This window comes from Carassius gibelio, chromosome A1, assembly GCF_023724105.1.
Source record: "Carassius gibelio isolate Cgi1373 ecotype wild population from Czech Republic chromosome A1, carGib1.2-hapl.c, whole genome shotgun sequence".
NCBI classification, from domain to species: Eukaryota; Metazoa; Chordata; class Actinopteri; order Cypriniformes; family Cyprinidae; genus Carassius; species Carassius gibelio.
The window spans coordinates 14,352,468-14,376,697 of record NC_068371.1 but is presented as its reverse complement, the minus strand read 5'-3'; the positions used below and the strand labels follow the sequence as shown (position 1 = coordinate 14,376,697).

Here is a 24,230-nt window from a genome sequence, read left to right as displayed (position 1 = left end):
AAGGTTCAATATTGAAGACACCTGGTGCCACACTCTAATCAGCTAATTGACTAAAAACACCTGCAAGGCGTTTAAATGGTCTCTCAGTCTAGGGCTGCATCCGAAAACTGAAAAAGGCTGCCTTCGGAGGTCGCAATCCAAAGTAGTAAGGCATCAAGGCATGTCCGAAATCAATGTCAGCTTCATTTCCTGTCTCCTGAGATGCCTTCATCTGGCCAGTTTTTGAAGGCAGCATAGATGTATCCTTCGCTACCTTTGATATCCCACAATCCTGTGCGTTCCATTCTGTGACAGTTAAGCCAAAAAATAAAAACGGCATCTGAAAGTTGCGGTCGTTGGTCAGTTTGTGTGTAAATGTATATTTCTGAACAATGTATTCCACTTTTTATGTAATTTCTAGCGAGAAATTAATATTGCAGTAATTAAATATCTACTTAGTTATCACCAAAGCTCTCTATATTTTGTTGTAGATCATTAAACCATTACTCCGCCTCAGAAGCCAGTCATTGCCTGATTAGACAGCAAGGCAGCAAGTCACCTGCCTAAGTTTTCGGATGCAGCCTAGTTCTGTAGGCTACAAAATCATGGGGAAGACTGCTGACTTGACAATTGTCCAAAAGACGACCACTGTCACCTTGCACAAGACACAAAAGGTCATTGCAAAAGAGGCTGGCTGTTCAAAGAGTTCTGTGTCAAAGCACATTAATAAAGAGAAGAAAAAGATGTGGTAGAAAAAAAGTGTACAAGCAATAGAGATTACCTGGAGAGGATTGTGAAACAAAACCCATCAAAAATGTGGGGGAGATTCACAAAGAGTGGACTGCAGCTGGAGTCAGTGCTTCAAGAACCACTACGCACAGCCGTATGCAAGACATGGGTTTCAGCTGTCGCATTCCTTGTGTCAAGCCACTCTTGAACAACAGACAGCATCAGAAGCGTGTCGCTTTAAAAAGGACTGGACTTCTGCTGAGTGGTCCAAAGTTATGTTCTCTAATGAAAGTAAATTTTCATTTCCTTTGAATATCAGGGTCCCAGAGTCTGGAGGAAGAGAGGAGAGGCACATAGTCCAAGTTGCTTGACGTCCAGTGTAAAGTTTCCACAGTCAATGATGGTTTGGGGTGCCAAGTCTTCTGCTGGTGTTGGTCTACTGTGTTTTCTGGGGTCCAAGGTCAACAAAGCTACCAGTACCTGGTTTAAGGACCATGGTATCCCTGTTCTTAAATGGCCAGCAAACTTGCCTGACCTTAACCCCATAGAAAATCTATGGGGTATTGTGAAGAGGAAGATGCGATATGTCAGACCCAGCAATGCAGAAGAGCTGAAGGCCACTATCAGAGCAACCTGGGCTCTCATTACACCTGAGCAGTGCCACAGACTGATCGACTCCATGCCATGCCGCATTGCTGCAGTAATTCAGACAAAAGGAGCCCCAACTAAGTATTGAGTGCTGTACATGCTCAAACTTTTAATTTTCATACTTTTTAGTTGGCCAAGATTTCTAAATATCCTTTCTTTGTATTGGTCTTAAGTAATATTCTATTTTTCTGAGATACTGAATTTGTGATTTTCCTTAGCTGTCAGTTATAGTCATCAAATTAAAGAATTTGAAATATATCAGTCTGTGTGTAATGAATGAATATAATATACAAGTTTCACGTTTTGAATGGAATTAGTGAATGAATGAAATGAATCAACTTTCTGATGATATTCTAATTATATGACCAACACCTGTAATGTTTGCCTTTCTATTACTAATAGGTCTAATATAAAAGCAACCATTATAATACTTTCTGTATACATTAATTCCTTTGTTTAACCGTTCTATCTGATTATTAAACAGACTTCTATCCATATAAGACAGAACTGTTAACGACAATAACGAACACGAGAGAGAGTGTGAGCACTGTGTGCACTCAGGCAATGCCCCTGTCATAGCCGTCAAAACAAAAGTCCCGCCTCGAACACATCGGCCAAGCAGAAAAACTTATCGTTCAATGCGATATTTGAAAAATGCCAAATATCGGCCAACAAATAGTTAAGTGCATACGTCTCAAAGCGGCTCTGTTCGCAGTAAATGCTGCTCCACACAAACTGTTATATTTTATGTGTGGAGCATCTCAAACGCCATCTCTATTTATTATTGTGAGTTTGGGTTTATTATAACGTTAATCTGAGAATGCTACGTGTACCATTTCATCACATTTATAAGGTAAATAATTTATAAACCTACACAAACACATAAAAATATTCCTCAATATGCTAACTGTTCATCATGGTTTCAAATAAATTCCCAAACCCTCACTCTGAGTTACACATTTTGATGTCCACATATTCAAGAAATTACAGTAGCTGTAGCATTTCTGTAGCAAAGAAATGGCCAAATATTAAAGATTAAGTGGACATTTGAATAGAATGTTTAGTAATTAATAAACAAGGATTAGCACGTTAAAGTGTTAAAACAATGGTCAGGCTGTTGGCGCCTCTGCAGCCATTTGATATACATTTGATATATGTAATATATGTACATTAGCTCTATTGTTTATAATACATTATGCGTTTCAACAGTTTTGTTCAATAAAAGCATGACTACTTGCATTTTATACTTTATTTTAACTAATTATTATTGCTTAATTGCAATATGTATTTTAAGTTATTTTAAAGGCTGTTGTTCGCTTATAGGTATATTTTTATTACTACAATAAAATTAATTATCAATTATCTGATTACTCAATTAATGGTCAGAATATTCGAAAGATTACTCATTTACCAAAATAATCATTAGTGACAGCCCAACCAAAAATATCTATTATGTGCTACCAGTGCTATCAATGTGTTTGCGCTTAACTGGGCTGGGAAATAAAATCACGTCAATGAAAACCATTAATTTTATGCATGACCAACAATTATGAAAATGACAAACAAACCAACATGTACCTTCTGTGCAAATTAAGAGATGACCAATATTATGTAATGGCAGCTGGCTTAGCCAACCCAAATCCTGATCTGATGCCATGGAGGATTACGCGACATTCATCCTCTGGGTTTGGAACCATTATTATTGTAACAAAAGAGGCTGTTTGAATGGGCAGAAACAGTTTAGAAAAGTCTACTCTTGTGACCCCAATGCCAGTTCTTTGGTTGTAGGCCTACTGTAATTGTGAATTGCTCAATCAAAGTTGTAAATGGGGTTTTTCCTAAATTTCATCATAGACCTGGAATTTGCATTGGTTTGCCTAATTGTTAATTAGTGCAAATCTTTAATCAAAGCGTCACGTTTCTTTCTCAAGTGGTCTCAAACTTGTTCGATATGTCCTAACGTGTTGGGATTGAAACTACAGTCTTTGTATTACCAGTTTACCTACTTTATCACTAATTAATTAGCATCCAAGATACGTAGTTCCACACCTGTATTCAAATTTACTTCTGTGTGCGATAAATGGGCCAGAAATTAGTTTTATCCAATTAGTTTTATATGAAATGGATTGGATTGTGAAAAGTATGATCTACGTGGTGTTTAGAGGGGAGGGGCTGAATAATTGAGGGCCTGATGACATCATCTGAAAAGGAAAGTTATTTTAGAAGCAAACTTTTATGTACAGTTAGTAAATGTTGACTCCCTGTTGACTTAGATTGGTCAGTTTTAATTGCTGAGAGTCTCTTCCCTACAGTAACATAAGTGTTGTTCTTTATATATATATATATATATATATATATATATATATATATATATATATATATATATATATAATGATAATTGCATATGTGGAATGCTTGGCTTTGCTGTTCAGCCAGGCGTCCTCCTCCGGAACCACTAATCATTGTGGGGAAGGGTGGGGGCGTACAGACAGCGCTAATCTCTGCAGGTCACAACAAGGAGACCGCAGCCACCTTCCTACCTGTACACCATCTGTCTGCCCTCATCAGCCTTTGACTTGCCGCCATTGCTACTCGGTTACAACTATCTGTCAAAGCTCTCTTCTCTGAAACCCAAAGTAACTGCAGGGGACATGGTGACTTGGCAGTATCTAGCAGTTTACTGGCCAGTCTTTTTCAATAACTAACCCTGTTTTCGCTCCACGTTGACTTTGATAGCTCTGAACTATCTACCTGAAAGTCAGTTTAGGACCTTGGCAATATCTTGCCATTTTTTGTATAGTCTTGAGCCTTTATTTTGTAATTTATGCACCACTAAATAGAATTAGTTGAGCAAGTGTTTTTGTGTTGGGCCGGTTGAGATGCTCAAGCATCACAGAATGGCACTGTTTGCACTTTTCAGAGAAAGTAGCCTACAAATAGTTGACTCTGAATATTAAACTAAGCAATGATCGAAGAAATATTACATACTTCGCCTTTAAATGCCTTCTCAAATATTATCTTGTCATTTGTTGAAACCTGCAGTGTTTTTGCTCTGTGTTGGCTTCATTTGAGCGAAAAGGTTAACAGGGAGACATTTGACTGGAATTGCAGTTGCTTTAAGAGAGTAGGCAAACATTGTTTTGCAGCTTGTTTTTGCGCATTTCTGCCTTTTTTGTCTTAACACGTGCACTGTTCAATAAACAATTACCCTGTGTTTGCTGTGCTTCACGACATGCATGATTTCACCTGAAATTCGAACAGGCATATCCAAAGACTTTGGTGGCCCATTAAGTTGGTTTACAAGCTTAAAGCACTTCTACTAGCTGACAGATTGTATTTCTGAAGCACCCTTTAACTGTCATTCACCTCATAAATTAGACCATCGGGTTTTTGAGTTCTAAAAATACAAGAGGATTAATTGCATGAGGTCACATCTGACATGGTTTCTATCCCATTTTTTATGGTTTGACTCTCAGGGGGTAAAGCTATGAAATTAAATTGTGCCGTAGAGACTACGTGTGCTACGAGTATGGCAGACCATTTAATTTGATAATCGTAAAATGGAAAGGCGCAGTGGGCTCTGGGGTTGTACGATGGTGGAGCGTAGATTGAGTAGTCTGAATGACTCTTTCTGAATCAACATCTAACACCAGGGTTTTTGCCTTTCCAGCCTCTCATAGGTCCTCTTCAAAGTACTGCCAAAAAGGAAGCTTTGCTAATGTGTTTTTCAAGGGCTCAAATAGTGCCGTGCCGAAGAATCGCCAAATACAGCTGTACCCCAACACTTTTTGAAAGGACTGCTTGACAGGTTGGACCTTTGGACCAGTTATTTGACTTCCGTTCCTTGTCCTCTTGGCTCATCGTGAAGCTGTATGGCACATTAAATGCCTTGACTCAGGGCTTCAATTCATATTTCAACTAGAGATTAATAGGTTGATAGGTTGTCTGAAAAATGTTAAGATCGGTTTTGGGTTCTTCAGAAAAAGCATTGCAGATAGTGTTATGATAGTTTAATTTTACTGTTAATATGTCATTTTATCAATCACTTTAAAACTCAAACTGAGTAGAGGCAATGGTAGCTTGAAAAGTAATAGACGGTTTCAACGGCATCAACATAAACAAACGTTAATGCGCGTGAGCGCTTTTGTGGGCCTAACTTAACTTCCGGTAGACTCCAAATAGAATCAATAACAACAGCCAAGTCCCTCTAGAGTAGATATTTTTTGATAACAAACAAAATGTGTTTTCTGTGTGGATCAGGCGGACTTAATGAAAATGCTAATTCATTATTTGCCAGCAGGAGATGTTTTAAAGCATAGACATAAAGCGCGAGAAATAGAGGTTTCCCCAGTAACAGCTGTAAACAAAGCAGAGCTACGCTCACACGCTGCTTTATCAGGCATATAACATGCAAGTCGTCTTTCAGAAATACAGCGATATAAAAACACCCATGCCTCGTTTTGATATTTAAACATAAATGTAAGGAATTATTATTATTAAACGTGCAGTACGTTACGTAACGTTACGTTACTCATGTTTATTTAACAAAGCCTTTTTGAAAATCGATCAGTTTTAAAATTGTGGCGAGTCTCCAAAAATAAATAAATGTATGGGAAACACATCCCGCAGCACAGCCACCTGAGCCCAACTTCAGTCTCCTCATCACCTTGGCTTTAACTGCGTTTGTAGATGGCACCGCAGCCAGACCGATATACACAACACAGACCGGAAGTTAACTTAGGTCCAGGCGCGTGCGCCCGATGAAACCGTCTATACAAGAAGAGATGTTTCCTAGTGGCTATTATTTTTTTTATTGATCACTTGGTAAATGTACATGCTTCTTTTAAATACTGTATTTGTTTTGTCATTGCCGTGTTTTATTTTGTGACTGAACTATCTGCATTATGCAGACGTGTTTCTGTTGCACTACACCTTTTGCATTCTTCTTAAAGGGACAGATTTTTCTCATTACACCTTAATTACATTTTTTTTTTTGTATATGCACTCTAGTGGTTGCTAGGCATTGTGGGAAATAAAAAGAAGAAACAGACCCTTAACAACAAGAGTGGAAAATGAAAGAAACACTCAAACTCATTAGATTATGCTAATGCTCACAGTGTGTTATTGGTGAAAGACAAAAGGAGGGTCCAGAATCAGATCACCATAAGTCCTAATAAAAAGAATAAACCTAAACCAGTCAAGGTGGCTGTGGTCTGAATGGAATGCTAATGTTTTGCCTACTGCATGCTAGGGCTGTCAAAATGACTAAAAAACTAAATTAGAGTTTTCTACTTAAATATTTTCAAAATTTGAATTATATTTGAATTTAAAAGGCATAATTTCAGTTAGGGGTAAAATAGCTTTTGGATTCTCTCCTGATGCCACTCGAGGGAGCATCGCACAAAATATTATGCATGTTTGTTCAAAGCGTAATAAATTAAAAAAATATCTTTAAAAAAAATGTCGATCATACATTAATTTTACTTGGCTTTCTAGGCATGCCGCTCTCTTTTGTGAGACGCGAGTGCAACGCTTATAGATGTCACTCTAAAAATATGATTAATATGCATTCTGTGTGAATGGCTTGGTTTGAAGGCTGCCTGACGGCTTACGCAAACTTAAAATTTGGATGCAATGTTTTTAAATTTGAATTTGGATTTATTCTATGAATGTTTGAGAATAAAGTATTGCATACTAAAAATAGTATGGATAGTATGGTATTATGCCTTTTTGGACAAGCCCAGGCACGACTCTTCTATAGTGCACCTCAGAGCACGTTCAAGCTTGTTTATTTAATGCATAGTCACCCAAAAAAGGTTCAAAGGAGTATAGTGTTCGGGTCCATACACACAGTAGTTATTGTTTGGCACTTGTCTGTTGGCTTTGATCTAAGTGGACGGGACATGGCCATCATTACACAGCAAAGATAATCTCAAATGCAAGCTGCAGATTTTTACGGCCTTGTTTCGTCTGCTGCACCACCCCCACCCAATACCTCCCCTCCTCTCCTTCAGTTTGAATAATAAAATATTTCCAGATGTTCCAGTAAAAGATCTATATTTCAGCTGCAAGGTCCATGTGAGGTTCACGAGTCTTGCCAGAGGCTGCGTATTGAAAGAAGCACTCTTTCAGTACTATCTTTCTATCTCTGTCGGTCACAGGTTTATTTTAATATGCTAAGAGCAGCATACAGATCAACAGAACTTTGGTTTACACCTATCAAATAGGGCTGCACGATTAATTGAATGCGATTGTCATGCATATCTTGTCAGTTAAGCTGGTTCTGTGGTTAGTAGTAAATCTCCAGCATGTGCTTTCAGATAGAGCCGCATTTACTACACAGAGCTGTGTAGTCACAGATGCGCTCTTAATCACAGATGATTTAATTGTGCGATTATGAAATCGTTCTGCGATTATGCTGTTTCTGTAGCTTGTCAGTGAACTATGGCTGTGTAGTAAAAGGTGTTCCATCTGAAAGCATGTGAAAATACCACATTTAATAAAACATGTTTTTACTCTAAACTCACTTCATAATGTCAGTCAAGTGTTTGAAATAAATCCTTCTGTGAGATGATGTGGCTTCTTAGACAGAATAAGGTAGCCTATGAAAAATATTTCATACTATTTAGGGCTGTCGCGATAATCGCAATATTGTTATACCGCGCTATTGAAAAGCAAACCGCAGAGGAAAGATAGCAACCACAGAAACCGCGGCAACCGCAGTGTTAAATTTTTTTCCTTTTTTTTTATGAGGTTGTGGCCTTCTTGTTTTTTAAATTTGTCACTGTTCATTCAATTTAAAATAAATTAATGATACAATATGGTTACGACTGTAATTTTCTCGCGAGCCGATGTAGCTTTATGGTGCTTCATTTGTTTTGAATAGGCCGGCTGAATCGATGGGAGGCGCTCGATCTCATCCCAAAACCTAATGTCACGTCGGCAGTTTGGGAACATATTGGCTTTCAACCCAATGAAAAGGGAAAGCCAGCGAATGTAGATGAGCCGATATGCAAAATTTGCTGCAAAAAGGTTCCTGTGACGCTGCAATACATCTAATTTGAGGTCATCGGGAGATTCTAAAATGCTTAACGTGAAAAACGCTTAACGTGGTTTAATGTACTAATATAGTGATATTAACAGACCAAACTCACTAAACATCATATAAAGTATATTATCTACAAAAAATCAGATGATCCCTGAATATGAATTCAACGCGTTTAATAACACGTTAAGCCTTTTCCTCCCATAGAAAACCATCATAAGGCTTAACGTGTTATTAAACCTTTCATTCATTTTCAGGACTCATCTGTTTTTTTTTTTACATCGTATACTTTATTAGTATAATGTTTAGTGAGTTTGGTTTTTAAAACCTAGTACATTAAGCCACATAAAGCGTTTTCTTATAACGGTTTTCTATTTGAGGAAAAGGCTTAACGTGTTATTAAACGAGTTGCATTCATATTCAGGGCTCATCTGATTTTTTTATAGATAGTATAATTTATTAGTATGATTTTTAGTGAGTTTGGTCTGTTAATATCACTGTCTTAGTACATTAAGCCATGTTAAGCATTTTTCATGGTAAGCATCCAGCGCAGCTGCCCCCTCAAGCATCAGGTCGCGGAGCAACATCAAAAAGAACAGCTGAGACCGGCCGACAGTTAGGAGTAGCTGAGGCATACCTGCTGAAGTAACGGACATCCTCCGCGTCAGTGCCCATACCCAAGAGAGCGTGAGCAGTGAATTTGCCAAACAGGGATAGGGGAAGGGCTAAGGGGTAGAAATGGGATTGGGCCTTAGTCAATTAACATTGCATTATTATATACATTATTATAATAAAAATTACAATAAGACCAACTCAGATAAACCAAATATTGTCGTAGTCATGTGTTGATTAGTCATGTTGAATCAATAAAAGCAGTTAAATCTGTTTATTCAGCATCCGCTATAGGCATTTCCTGGGTTTCTTCTGCAAGGTGTATTTGGAGTAGGGCTGTGTTTTTTTAATTAACAATTTATTGAGACAAACAACAAATAGTTTTTATTTTAACAACCAAATACAAAAATAAAAATTAAACAGACATTTAATTTCTAATGTTTTAAATGCAGATTAAATGGGGGAGATTTGTGAGATTGCGATGAACTAAGATGAGTTACTTCATTTTAGTGTTTATATGGAGAGAGATCTTTGCACGCTTCCTAGGTTAAAATCTATCACTTGCGGATTTTCCAATATTGCCATTTGTGTTTTGTCTATCTATCTCTATGTATTTCTAACTCTGTCTATCTCTGTGTCTATCTCTATTTGTCCTTCTCTGTCTGTCTCTGTCTATCTCTGTCTGCTTCTATCTCTCAGTATCTGTCGTCTGTCTGTGTCTAGCCTTTCTTACACCGTGTTTAATGCGAGCTGGTTGAGGAGTTGTGGCACCCATCACTGACGGGATCGCATCTGTTTCAGACTTTTTCTGACAGCTGATTGGATAAATTCTCTGGCATTAATCAACAGGTTAGGAAGTCTTAAAGGGGGCATAACACACACAGTTTCTGGGCCTTGTTTTTAATAAAACATTCGTCAACAAACTCACTTGTGAAACTCCATTACTGTCCCGGAAAAACAGACTGTACTGTTAACATAACACTGGGTTCTTTAGGAAGCTGAACAAAGTTATCTTTCCCTTACAACCAAAAACACACTTCTTTGGAGACATTCTTCCTGAGCAAGTCCCGTGTAGCACTGCCACCGGATGAAGCTCATTGATGGGCACAATCTCACTCTGGTCGATGCGTGCACAGGTGCGGTTTTCCGGGAGAAATGCCCATATAAGGAGTTCCACCCTCGTCTATGTCATGAAAAGCCACAATCAAAACAAATCTCAGAAACTTGTACTAACACCAGATGTAAGATTTGGGGACAGAAAATACTCTGTCACACATCCAAATAGTTTTCTGGAACTTTGTCCATACTTAGCATGAGAATTCAATGTAACAATGTTAACAACTCTGAATGCATGAAACAGCATTGTACCTACCCTTTAAATGGTTTATGAAGGGGAGGTGTTTTCCTCTGCACTTAATCCATATCACTGTTTTTTTGCCTACATGCTTTAATGTGACATTTGATATTAAGCTGATTTGCTCCTAGTTTGAGTTCATGCTTGTGATGTTCCTCATTTGTAAGTCTCTTTGGATTAAAGCGTCGGCTAAAATACTAAATGTATATACAATAGCCTCTGATTAGTTAACACCAGTGCTTCAGATTTCCAGGAAAACATCCATCTATTATTTCTTTTAATTCAATTGAAGTTTATTTGTATAGTGGTTTTTACGATAAAAATAGTTTCAAAGCATCTTTACAGAAAATGAAAGTTTCTACATTATATAACTTATCAGCGGTGATGATCTCAAGCTGATGTCTATATGGATATATGGTAAAATGCTATCCTTTATTTAAAATATTTCTGTTCTCATAATAAGCTTTTTATAAATATTCGGACCCTAGCAGCTCCATGAGTACTTAAATATAGGAAATTAAATTTTGTGCCACTTGAAATGGTCAAATCCATGTGGAAAGCTTCTGTTGTCCATGTTTCTTACCCAAATCAAATCTGGGCCTTCTTTTCCAGATCCCGAACAGAAGAAAGTGCCTTCTCTGATGTTCCTACTTGAAGCTGCTCACCACACCCATCCCACACTGTAAACAACACTGGCTTGGCCTCCAAAAAGATCTCAATTCCTCAGACTTGCCAAAGCACAAGGAACTGACACACTCTTTCTATTCACGGACATTATTCGATATTGTTCCAAGGAGAGCCATAGCCTTCAGATATTGCTGTCCACAACCATCGGCTCAAGACCATTTGAAGACCTGGAGCATGTTCTTATTGTCGTGCCAGAGCTGTGCACCTGGGAATAAATGACTGATGAACAACTTGGCAGAGATTGACAGCTTCACTAATAGCGGCCATCTCCCGTGCGACAGCCACCGGGGGTCTGTATGTGACATCTCTTTTTAAAGGGCCTTTCCAACAAACCACAAAACTAGACCCAAAACAACACAGAAATACGTTCGCAGTCTTTTGAACTGAAATCAACAGTCCTGCTACTGACACCGTAGAGGTTCTCCAACACTATGGCTTTAAACATTGCGTCGATGCGGGACACAAAATGGCTGACGCTCGAGGTGTGCCGGCAGTTTCAGAGAGGGACGTGCTCGCGCAGCGATGAGGAATGCAAATTCGCCCATCCGCCCAAGAGCTGCCAGGTGGAGAACGGACGGGTGATCGCCTGCTTCGACTCGCTGAAGGTAAGACTTGGCTCTTACTTGGTGCATCTTTTTTGTTAGGAGCAATGTGAAGACATGGATCATGCTGCATTTTTGTTAATTAAAAATTAATAAAAAAAACTATTTTGAGTAATGTTTTGAGTTTCATATTTAAATTAAAAGAGCATTTAGCTTGGTTATGGGATGTTTTAAGGAACTGAGTTTGGTGGAATGCCTTTAACTATAGTAAAATTGCTATTTCATGGCTTTTTTTTTTGGTTTTTATTAAACTCCGGCAACAGCAGTATGATAAAAGACAAAACATTTTTTATAAATTAGGTTTATTAATAATAATTCCAACATAACTACTTGGCTCATTACTATAGAATTACAGTCGCATACATTTTATGGGTTCAAACACAGTTCATCCTATCAGAATTTCGAAATTAGAAGTGACTTTATCATATTGACTTTATATCCCAGACAATACAGTTATTGTGATTCTTCCACCAAATAACATTTTATGGGCCCTATCATACACCCGGCGCATTGCGACGCAAGGCACAGCGCAAGTGTGTTTGCTAGTTTCAGTCCGGCGCCATTCGCATTTTCCCATCCAGCGCCACATCGTTTAATTTTGTTGCTGGCGCAATGCTATTTTAAGGAGCTGAAAATAGAATGCGCCATAGACCCACTCAAACCTAGTCTAAAGTCAATGGCGCAATATTTTTTTGTTATTTAAAGAGCGCGTTGATAGAAAATCCACAGTGCGCGTTGACTTTTCTTATTACACACAGGGATGTGCATCACACAAACATGCCAAATATTAAAAACAAAAGGATTACAGTGTAAAATAATATTATTGTGTAGGCTACATAAATATAAAAATGTAATGATGGATAGTCATTGCGTGTATTAGAATTAGGCTACCTCTTTGCAGTTCAGCCTATTACTACTTATAATGATAAATGAATGATAAATTCCCTCTTAAAGGGAATGGGAGATGACACTCTGGTTGGTTTATTGAACGTTACACTCATTACTCATTAAGAGAATAGAGACAACCCATTCCAAAAATATATATAAATACACACATGTGTGACCCTGGACCACAAAACCAGTCTTAAGTCGCTGGGGTATTTTTTTAGCAATAGGCAAAAAACCAAAAAACATTGTATTAGTCAAAATTTGAAATGTTTCTTTTATGCCAAAAATCATTAGGTTATTAAGTAAAGATCATATGCCATGAAGAAATTTAGTAAATTTCCTGCGGTAAATATCTCAAAACTTAATATTTGATTAGTAACATGCTTTGCTAAGAATTCATTTGGACAAATTGGTGATTTTCTCAGTATTTAGATTTTTTTGCACCCTCAGATTCCAGAATTTCAAATAGTTGTATCATGGCCAAATGTTGTCTGATCCTAATAAACCATACATCAATGGTAAGCTTATTTATTCAACTTTCTTACATCTCAATTTAGAAAAATGTACACTTAAGACTGGTTTTGTGGTCCAGGGTCACATATTATGTTTAAACTAAACATCTGTATACACATTTAATTACTTGGTGAGTTCAGGGACATCATTCACAGCGGTTCATACGATTCTTTTGGTGCAAATTTTTTGGTCATGATTCTCTGATTGGTGGAGATTTTTCAGAATCATGGGTAATGTAGTTTTTCAACATGAATTCCACTGTTAAATACGATTCTTTTAGAAATAAGTTTTAGTAGTGTGGGCTAATGGCTTACATACTATATTGGTTAACAGCTTTGTAGCTCAAAAGTAGTCTGTCTTTAACTCTTTAGAAGTTACCATTAAAAATGAATTCCCCAATGGAGAAAATTATTTTGTATTTACAGAAACCCGTCTGTTGCCCTCTGTTTCATAAATATAACTGTAAGCTATTTATGTAGCCATTTAGCTAGTTATCACATTCATATACTATTGAATCAGTGTGCATTCACAGGCGTGTATATAAATAAACTTTAGAGCCTTATCTGTTTGTTTTATTATGTCATTTTACATTGATTGGTATGCATAAGCAGCATTTTTGGCTGTTGATAGATTTTTAGGCAGTTATTATTATGTAAATTAAGCATGGGGACATGCTGCACCCAATAATTGGCAGTGAACGTCAACAAAAAAAAAATTGAGGATACTTTTTGTGTTGCTGGCAAATTTTGCTGGCTTGTTTTAGTGCAGCACTCTGAAATTAGAGTGCATGTGTCAGCTCTATGACACTGCATACTGCACACTTCAAATAAAGTTGACCTATAGAGAGTGAAAGGTCAGCGCTGTTCTCTTTTCAGGCAGTTTTATATCTTTCCATCTAACGTTACCATGCCACGTCCATCATTTATAAGGCCTGCCGGTGGATTTCCATGAGAGTCAGTGCTGTTTTTAGAACGTTGACCAAGTCTAAAACAAACAATAACATAAACACAGTGACCAATATCAGATGTCAACAGTGTTTTTTTGGTTATGTCTCTGTTATGAGATAATTTAAAAGGCATCTCTAATTTAAGTATACCACACAATGGCATTCGAGTTTCAGTACATCCATGAACTGGTTCAAACTATTTTTATAAAATATATTAGTGCGCATGCACATCAGTTGAATTCTATAATAATCTGCCAAACAAAAAATCTGCAATATCATCTGCAGTTAGGCTAATAAGTAAATGGTTAATTAATGTTATTTTGTTAAGGTAAAACAAAATCATGGTAGCACATTTATTATATAATATTTTATTTCAAGTAACACATTTTTATTTTATTTTATTTCAAGTAACAGAAATTCTTTTTTTGTGGTTTTAGTTTTCATTTTCGTTTTAAAAACCTTGCCATAAAGTTCCTAGCAACACTTAAGCTTTGTGGCGGCAATGTTTTGCATGGGCAAACACCAACTTTTTTTGTTATTTTTTTATAATACATAATGCAATGGTGATTATTAACATTAGTGGCTTTCATCATATTCTTCTAGTAAACCATGAGACTGTGCTTTATAGTGATCACAAAGTGATCTTTAGGTTTAATCTGGACTACATGTTTCCAGACACAGATGGTCATGGGGCGAGCGATACAGCAGCTCGCATGTTTTAATGCAGGGAAATACTGCGCCAGTGACATTGACAAATGCACAATAAAACTGGAGCAGGACCGATCTCTCACTGGTATAATAGTCTTAGATTATACTTACCTTGTGTGCTGCAGTTCTCCAAAATAAATAAATAAACTCATCAACATATGCTCTGCCGTTTATCTCGCAAATTAGGCAAGGTCACTATGAAGGTCAGTTCTAGAGGACAGTGTTACTTGAGGAATGAAGGTGATATCAATAGAGTCAACCCGTGAGCTTGTTTTCTTCCTGTAGATTTTGCATAAAGCTGGATATTTGAAGGATGCTCTGCATTATGCACTTTAGTTTATTGCAGGCCTAAAGCTAATATGTGACAGTTTAAAAGGATTTACTGAAATACTTTAACTTGTTTTGTTTGAAATAAGCCAATGCTTCGGAAATCACATTAACCCGTGGTCGCTCATGCTAAAAGTTTGTTTGCAAGGCAAAAGTCACATTTATTTTTTGGCAACATCAGCTTGTAAAACAGTTTTTTGTGTTATCTCATCTCTGTTTTTCAGAGGTGAGTCAGAGATCTTTTGAATTACTGTAATTTGCCATTTTACGGTCTATTACAGCAGTTCAAGTCTGTCAGAGATGATGGCTGCCTAATGCAATAACAACCGCCTTTAGTTAGGATCCATTTATTAGTCTGTCTTCTTTTTACGATTGACCAAACCGTTTGGGGGGTTTCTGGGTGGTTTCTTTTTATGGCCTTCGTGTGATTCCTGTCACAGTTTGACAAGACTGAACCAAAACTGAGCCTCAAGCTAACACGCTTTCTTGGTTTTCTCTAAGCAATTACACCCAGACATATAGATATGTCTAAAAACAGTTTAAAAATGTAAATAAAATATAAACCATAATTTTTAAATTATAATAATTTATAATCTTTATTTACAATATGTTGTTTTTTGCCAAGTCTGTGGTTGTTTTTCATGTCCGCGGGTCAAAGCGACCCCAATACAAATAACGTGATATTTATTCCCCAAAATGCGAATATTACCAAGGCTACCATGCTAAAAAAAGTATATTTTAACCCCGGGAAGCAATTTTTTTTATCGGGGAACCTTCTAGAAGCACGATTGGGCTAGTTTTGGACTAGTTTTGAGAAGCAACTGGGCAGGATTTGTTGTGAAAACCTGGCAACCCTGGTCTGAACGCACGTGCTGGGGATTTACTTTCTAATTACAGGAGCGTCTTTACTGATGAGATGTGCATGAAAATCGCATTCGATTTTTTGCATAGCCCTAGCTATACTATACGAGAAACACTGTACAAAATTTGATCATTAGTTGGGTTGGGTCCTGTTCTGTTTGGTTCAGTCATCTGACCTCTAGAACTGAGTATATGCATCTTGGAGATGGCGTTTTGTTGTATTAATTAAATCTCAAACACAAGGGCCCTTTGAGCTGGTTTCTTTGGCCCTTGGGAGTCAACAGTCATCAGATTTTCTCATTCACTTGCAGCCGGAGGTGCTGCTGAGACTCGTGAGCTCCTCTGTCCGTGTTGACCTTGTGAAGATGCACAAAAGCCCAAGTTGTTTTCCAATCAGCCATGTGCTCTGCATTAACTGATAATGTATCTGGTCAGTGAGCTCATTTATACCATTCACTGTTTCATTGTGACGCCGTCCTGCTGCCCTCAGCATTTGCACAGCAGCTGTGAGATTCTGCTGTTTGTCCTGTTAAAATGCAGGTGTGTGCTGCATTGTGCTTCGCATCCTGTCCAGACCGGCACAAAGAGATCCAGCCGAGAGTCTGCTAGTATGAACAACGTTTTCCATTTTTATAGAAGGTACAGCACAGCAAATTTCCTGCCTGACCGCAGAATAACGTCATGTTCACAGCCATGACTTTTGAATCTAAAAGTCCAGTGAATCACTTCTGGGAAGTACCTTGTTAAAACCTGCTAAACTAAGCAAACCTATTCAGTTTTGTATATATATATATATATATATATTTGGTACTGATAAATTACTGTCACTTTAATTGACATCTATTTTCAGATAAATACTACTGTTATAGTTTTTAAAATAAATAAAACATATATACTCTAAACCTTACCTAGTTCAGTTTACTTAAAAAATAAAAATAAAAAAGTTTGGAAGAAAAATTACAGAATTTTACAAAAAAAAAAGTATGTCATCTGCACAGAATGGCTCACATGTATGGATTCATTTTTTTTCTTTAAATATGGATATTTTTGTTTTTTTACAAAAGCGCATTGATTCTCTACAGGAGCGCTTTATTCACCACCCCCTGGAGCCGTGTGAGGCACATTTTATTATGGATGAATGAGCTTTATTGCTCTTTTTTTTTTACTGTTGAACAGAAACACCCTTCAACTGCCATTATAAAGCTTGAAAAATATTTAATATTACTCTGACTGGATTCGTCTGAAAGAGAAAGTCATATACACCTAGGATGCCTTAAAGGTGAGTAAATCATGGGCTAATTTAAATTTTTGGGTTAACTAGACTAAACCTTTAATTCAAAGTGTATAATACTGACAAGTTTGTTTGCGATCACTCAACTCAAATTCATCAATTTAAGCATTTACATTAATTTCACTAATTTCAGCAATCAATGGGCTAGTTGCATATATCCGCCATCTTGGATTTCCGGTCTTGCGAGTGTGTGCGTAGATATTTCCTGGTTGTGCTTAAAGTCAGTGCAGAGAACCGGAGAAGTCCAAATATTACCTTCTATATGTTTACAGGATTTATAATATCACTTAAAATGCAAATAAGATATACACTGCTATTATCACTATACTATAAATGTTAACTGAGCCAGTGGATTTGAAACGTGTATATGTTTGGGTCTGGTGAATTAATTAAATACACTAATGTTCCCTTCTGTTCACGAGATGAAAGTTGAACTCATGGTGTGTGTATACACAGCTACATAATGTATTTTTATCTTTTTGTGTACAAAAATGTACAAATTACTTATTTCTCGAAAATGTTTGCATTATTATTATTATTTTTTATATTAAATATTTACCTCGTGAGACGTACGCTGCGATTTATCTTCAGAAGTATCCATTTCTCAATTGTACACATACATCAGTCGGTTTCATCGTTATTTTCACAACATATTTTTTTACACAGTAAAAAATACATGACTAATTTTAATATCTGTTTAATCTGATAATTAATGCAAAAGAATAACAATATACATGGCTGCTCATAGACAGATAATGATTTATGCTGCAGATCTTTCACAAAACAAATAAACAAAGATAAAAACACACATGAATGCAAACAGCGATCTTTTATTTAATGCAAACCTACCATAATTATATTACGTTTAATTGTACAGTTAGTTATAAATATGTTATCAAATAAAGTTAATAAAACATGCTTTATCAGAAATCTCTGTGCGTCTTGTTTGACAGTCAGAAACATTAATCTTACACAACAGTCAGAACAAAACCAGCTCTTCGAAAATGAAAAGTATTGCATATTTGAGTGGTTTGTTTTTGAAAGAAGAAATCCCTGTGGACCTGACCTGACGCTGATCCGCATAATCAACAGAAGAATAAAGCAATCTCCGCGTTGTATTTTGATGAATTTCCACACAGAGGTACGCAAAATGTAGGGAGGATGTTTCCTCGTGTCTTTGATATACCACTATCAGCTGTTAAATTTTAAAATGATTAATTATATACATCTAGCCAAGTTTCGTATGTGAGTTTCCCTTACAGTCAATGCGAGCGTCGCAGGACCGGAAATATGTAAGCACACACTCGCGTCGCTGAAGCTCACCGGCGCCATCTTGTGCACCTAGCCCATTGTTTCACAAAAGACAAATATAGCATCTTCTGCAAAATTTCAAAAAGTATTCCCACAACCTTATAGTCCCACTGAATAAAACAAAATGATGAGAGCAGAAAATTCAGTAATACTTACGATGTACATCTTGTAAAATTCCTCTGGGTCTTCCTCCAGGATGACTGGAAGACCCTAAAGTACTGCAGTACAAACGTCAGATGACTATGAAAAAGAAAAGACAGGCTGAGGATAACAAACATAAGCAAATCATGATTTAGAGACAACAGCTAATGATATTTCTACTGATAGATGAATACCTTTTAATCAATTTGAACATTTCAGAAGTGCAGCGTCTGTGTCCAATGCTGTGCAGAACTCAGATCCGAGATATGCAAATTAATTCTGCAAAGATCGAAGAACAAACATGGAGTGGCTATTAACATTCAAAGACAATCCATAAAAACTTGCATTAAAAAAAAAATTCACTGAAAAGTACTCAAGGGCATTAAATACACATTTGCATTCAATTAAAAGTCTTTGAAAGGACACTGAACTTTCTTGTTACTCATCAAATGATTATGCAAATGGAGGAAAAATCTGACTCATCATATGGCTTAGTTAAAGGAATAGCCCCCCCCCCCCCCCCCCCCCAAAAAAAAAATCTTCCAAGATGTTGGTGACTATTTTTCTATAGCAGAACAGCAAAGAATATTTTTAGCTGAAACTGTGGCCCTTGGTGATTAATAAAATGCAAGTCAGATGGCGCGTATTTTTGGATGGGGGGGGGGGGGGTAAAACAAGCACTACAAAACTATATTGAGATCTTAGCTTTAAGTCTAATTTTCTATGTCCATCTTGAATAAATCTAAGTAGATCCCCTCTGCAATGTTAAAACAAATGTAAGTAATGGCAGTTTTGTCACAAACATGGCACTTGAAACAAACACAATCATGCTCTTAACTTACATTTCCACTGTCATCAACTGGTATTCTAAAATAATAATAATAAAAAAAGTCAGTGAACACTGAACAAACAAAACCAAATGCACAGAACAGTGTTTTTGGTCTTATGTAATGGAAATGGAAACTTCTGGTATTTTAAAACTAATACTTATATTTAAATAGGCTTCAGTGTTGTATATGCTCTGACTGAGGAGGTGGGGGTGATGGGGTCTCCTAGAACTGGCTGGCGATCTCAGAATGCCTGTTATCTTCTGCCTGCAGATTACCGTAATTATCATAAAAAGCACACATACTATTTTCTTCTCAACTGGCTTGACTGCAGTTTAGCACTCATAGTTGCGTTCAGATAGGCTGTGTCAAGTTAAAAGGAGGTATTTTATTATTTTGAAAGAACCGTTCTGAAGATGTGGCGGTCTTTTCCATATGTTTGCACTTTGATTGGATTGGGCATTTGCTAACATGAATTTGGCTATCTCTGAGCTCCTGATTCAAAAGTTCCGCGTCCAGTATCCTACAGTATTCTAAAAATAAGTAGAGTAGACTATTCTGTAACGATCACAATCACTACATTAAAAATAAACTTCTCATGTTTTGGTGACTTGTTTGACAAAACGTCACATGATGCAACTGCCACTCAGTGCACATACTTAACAACATGTCTTGAACATTTTGTGTACCTTTTAACTTAAATTGCAATAGTTATGAAACTATATGTTCCAATATTTCATCAACAATTAAAAAATTGTAGTAACATATAGTAAATTGTCATACAATATGATAATTGAGGGGATATTGCATCTGTAAATACCTTCATACAGTGTTTCCTCTAAGACTTTTTTCCAGCTGTGGTGGCAGCACTTGTTACTCTTGGACCACACAATTCAATTCAATTCAATTCAAGTTTATTTGTATAGCGCTTTTTGCAATACAAATCGTTACAAAGCAACTTTACAGAAAATTGTTTCTACAATATTTAGTAATAGCTTATAAGTGGTGACTGTCAGTTTGTGCACGTATGACAGGTTTTTTTGAAAAATTAATACAAGACGTAGTCAGCCAGTCAATGAAAATTATTAATATTATTAATAATTATTATATGATGCAGTCACACTTGTAGCAATATTTGTTAGTTCTGTTTGTTGATTCAGGGTTAGCATCATCTGAGGTCCTCTGAGGGTTAGCATCATCTCTTCTCAGGTGTTCTGGATACAGACTGGAGCTTGTGTAAATCCTAGTTATCACAGGATGTAAATCCTATGGCAAAACATAGAAACAAAAGAGACATCATTAGCATAGCTGCTGATCCAACAAAGTAAAATTAATTAGTTTAACCCAAGCTAAAAAATAAAAATGTGAACTTGATCAGATGCAATTACACTCACAATTTAAGAGATCCATTATTCGTATGCTTGGCGAAAGAGATGCGTTTTTAATCTAGATTTAAACAGAGAGAGTGTGTCTGAACCCCGAACATTATCAGGAAGGCTATTCCAGAGTTTGGGAGCCAAATGTGAAAAAGCTCTACCTCCTTTAGTGGACTTTGCTATCCTAGGATCTACCAAAATCCAGCATTTTGTGACCTTAGCATTTTCCATGCATTTTGGACTACCTGTAGCTTGTTTATTGAAGAAGCAGGACAACCACCTAGAAGTGCATTACAATAGTCCAGTCTAGAGGTCATGAATGCATGAACTAGCTTTTCTGCATCAGAAACAGATAAAATGTTTCATAGCTTGGCAATGTTTCTAAGTTGAGGTCCCCTCGAAAACGAGATGTTACATCTCAAGTGGTTTTCCTCTTCACAATAAATTTGACAACAAGATGGAAGAATGCTGTTTTTGTAACATGGGAAATATGATTTTCAAAAGACAAGTTGCTGTCTAATATAACGGCCAGATTTTTGACTGTAGAGGAAGTAACAGTACATCCGTCTAGTTGCAGATTGCAATCTACAAGATTCTCTGTAGTGTTTTTTGGTCCAATAATTAATATCTCTGTCTTATCCTAATTTAATTGGAGAAAATGATTGGTCATGCAATCTTTTACATTTTTAAACACATTCTGTTAGCTTAGATAATTGAGAAGTTTCATCTGGTCTCGTTGAGATATATAGCTGAGTATCATCAGCATAACAGTGGAAGCTAATTCCGTATTTTCTAATAATATTACCAAGGGGCAACATGTATATTGAAAATAGAAGGGGACCTAGGATGGATCCTTGTGACACTCCATATTTTACAGCCTTGATCTGATGCAAGAAGCAGGTCATTTGTAATTTTAACAAGTGCAGGTTCTGTGCTATGGTGGGGCCTGAAATCTGACTGAAATTCTTCATACAGATCATTTTTGTGCAGGAAAGTGCTCAATTGAGCAGACACAACTTTAAAATTTTAGACATAAATGGAAGATTTGAAATAGGCCTATAATTTGCCTATTTGCTAATAACAGACTCAGAATTTAACTACACTGATTTCAACTGTAAACTAACACTTGATAGTCTTCACCGTATAAATAAACAGTAATGACACAAACAGCAGCAGCTTTATTTAGGCCGCTGTCTCTTTATGACCTCATGCACAGATGTAATATATACTTTTACACATGCATTCTGCTTCTCAATTGTTTACGTTCACTTAATACCCTATATACTATGTTTAATATTAACCGACTGTTTACATAAATACTCGCCAAGACAGGCATTTCGACATAATTTTGTATGTAGTTGGCTGTTTGCGTGCAAAGCATTACTCAATTATATTTTTGCACACTGTTTCAGAGGTGGCTTTATGTGTGCGCAATTTGGGTGACCTTGAGTGTGCAACTCATTCAAACAACACACAGGGCAAGCCAAAATCTTCTGAAGTGTGGTTACATTTGTAGGGCAATATGGTTTTGCAAAAACCCGGGTGGGAGTCCATTTATTAAAACGCAATCTTCTCTATAGCACAGAATGCCACGGATTTCGTCAATCCTTGGACGAATAAATCAAAAGTAGGTCTGCCAATTAATTTGAATAGCGATATAAACTAGTGTCTGTGGATATTAAAATGCAAAAAGACAGTTTAAATATGAATCCTGCATGTTCCACTTACCTCTATATGTATGAATGGTGGAAAGACAGTTTTATTTACTACACAAATACTGAAGCACATGTGATGCTCGCTGTGATTTTTGACCTCTGCGTCTCACTATGTAATGTCATGAACACAAAAACCTAATCTCTTGAGCTGCTGGGAGAGTCACTGAATTTTACAGTTATTTGAGAAAACTAGCATCATTATACTGTATACACTAGGGCTGGGATAAACTATTATTTTTTAAATGATTAATCTAGCGATTATATTTTCGATGCATCGATTAATCTAACGATTAATTTTTTCAGACCGATTCGATTCCGATTATCTCCTCAGTAATTGACTACTAACAATTTATACATGTTGATTTACATATCTGAATGAAAAAAAACATGAATTCCTTAACATTGCAATATATGTTTATTGCTCTTAAAATTACAAAATAAAAGACTGACTAAGAATGCATTACTTTGCACTTGTATAGAGATAGCATTCAATAAAACCTTACTGAACACATAGGGCTTAGCTTATTGAAAAAAAGTTCTTCTTTCAGATGAAAATAACAAAAACTTGATGTCTAGTATTCAATAAAAAAAGGACACCCAAAATACTTGTTTAGAGCAATTGAAAGAATACAGTAACCAATGTAAACTTGAGGGCTTTAAGCTAATACAGAGAGTGCTTTTCCAAAAAAAAAAAAAAAATTAACAGTTGGAGCCAGCAGCCTTTCATGGAGAAAAAGAAAATCTCAGAATGCTCAACGTGAAACTTTGGTGTTCCGCCCTTTTTCTATCGTGTCTAATGATTTTGGTTAATAACCAAGGGGGGGTGGGGGGGGGGGGCAGCGCTCGTGTAGTTTTAAAACTGTGAGTGCGCGAGCGCGCGTGAAACTTTGGTGTTTCGCCCTTTTTCTATCGTGTTTAATGATTTTGATTAATATGCACAACAAGGGAGAGAGAGAGAGCAAGAAGTGCTCGTGTTGTTTGAAGACTGTGAGTGCGCGCGCACAACTGGGGCTATCTCTCATACGCGCCCTGTCATTCTACATCATTCACCGATCAAATAATGCTTTGACAGCCACCAAAAAAAAAGATCAATGCAGAAAAACCCCTGGATTGGTTATATAACGTTGGACAGAATGTTGATCCGGCCATTGCGTATATTCAGCGCACATAAGGTAAACGTTTTGCAAACGTTTTTTAGAGAAATAAAAAAAGGGGGACGAATCAATGCGCATATTTTGCGTCGATGTCATCAATGACCTCGACACGTTGTCCCAGCCCTAGTATACACACAGAAACCTCATGGCAACCTGTCAAAATAAAATTACGGTTTAACATGTAACAGAAATACATTACTCTTTATTACTTTTGTACAGTATAATGTACATCTTTAAACATAAAATTTTCTATCAAATTTAAATATAACAATTAAATGTTACAAATGAATATTATAACCAGGTTAACTTAATAGTAGAAAAAATAATAATTCAATTAATAGCTTCTTAAAAATGTTTTAAAGAATATTCATAATTTTTTTTATTCCATGTATTAATTTCAACAGTAGACCTCAGTTTGTTTGCCAAAAAATAAAAGGGTTTAAAAATATAAGGGTTTTTTTATATTTGCACAGAGTGTAAAGTACTGAAAAAAGTTACCGTTGTGTACCGGCACTG

The 24,230-nt window shown here is 36.6% G+C and overlaps 1 protein-coding gene across 22 annotated transcripts in view; it reads left to right on the top strand.

Moving 5' to 3' along the window:
* Nucleotides 1-24,230, top strand: part of LOC128011112 (muscleblind-like protein 2a) — an 82,579-nt gene that overhangs the window by 11,060 nt on the left and 47,289 nt on the right. For all 22 annotated transcript variants that reach the window (XM_052594796.1, XM_052593835.1, XM_052594883.1 and 19 more), the window contains exon 2: nt 10,980-11,659. In XM_052594796.1, the coding sequence (XP_052450756.1) occupies nt 11,486-11,659 (174 nt within the window). In that variant the 5' untranslated portion in view covers nt 10,980-11,485. The remainder of the gene's footprint in view (nt 1-10,979; nt 11,660-24,230) is intronic.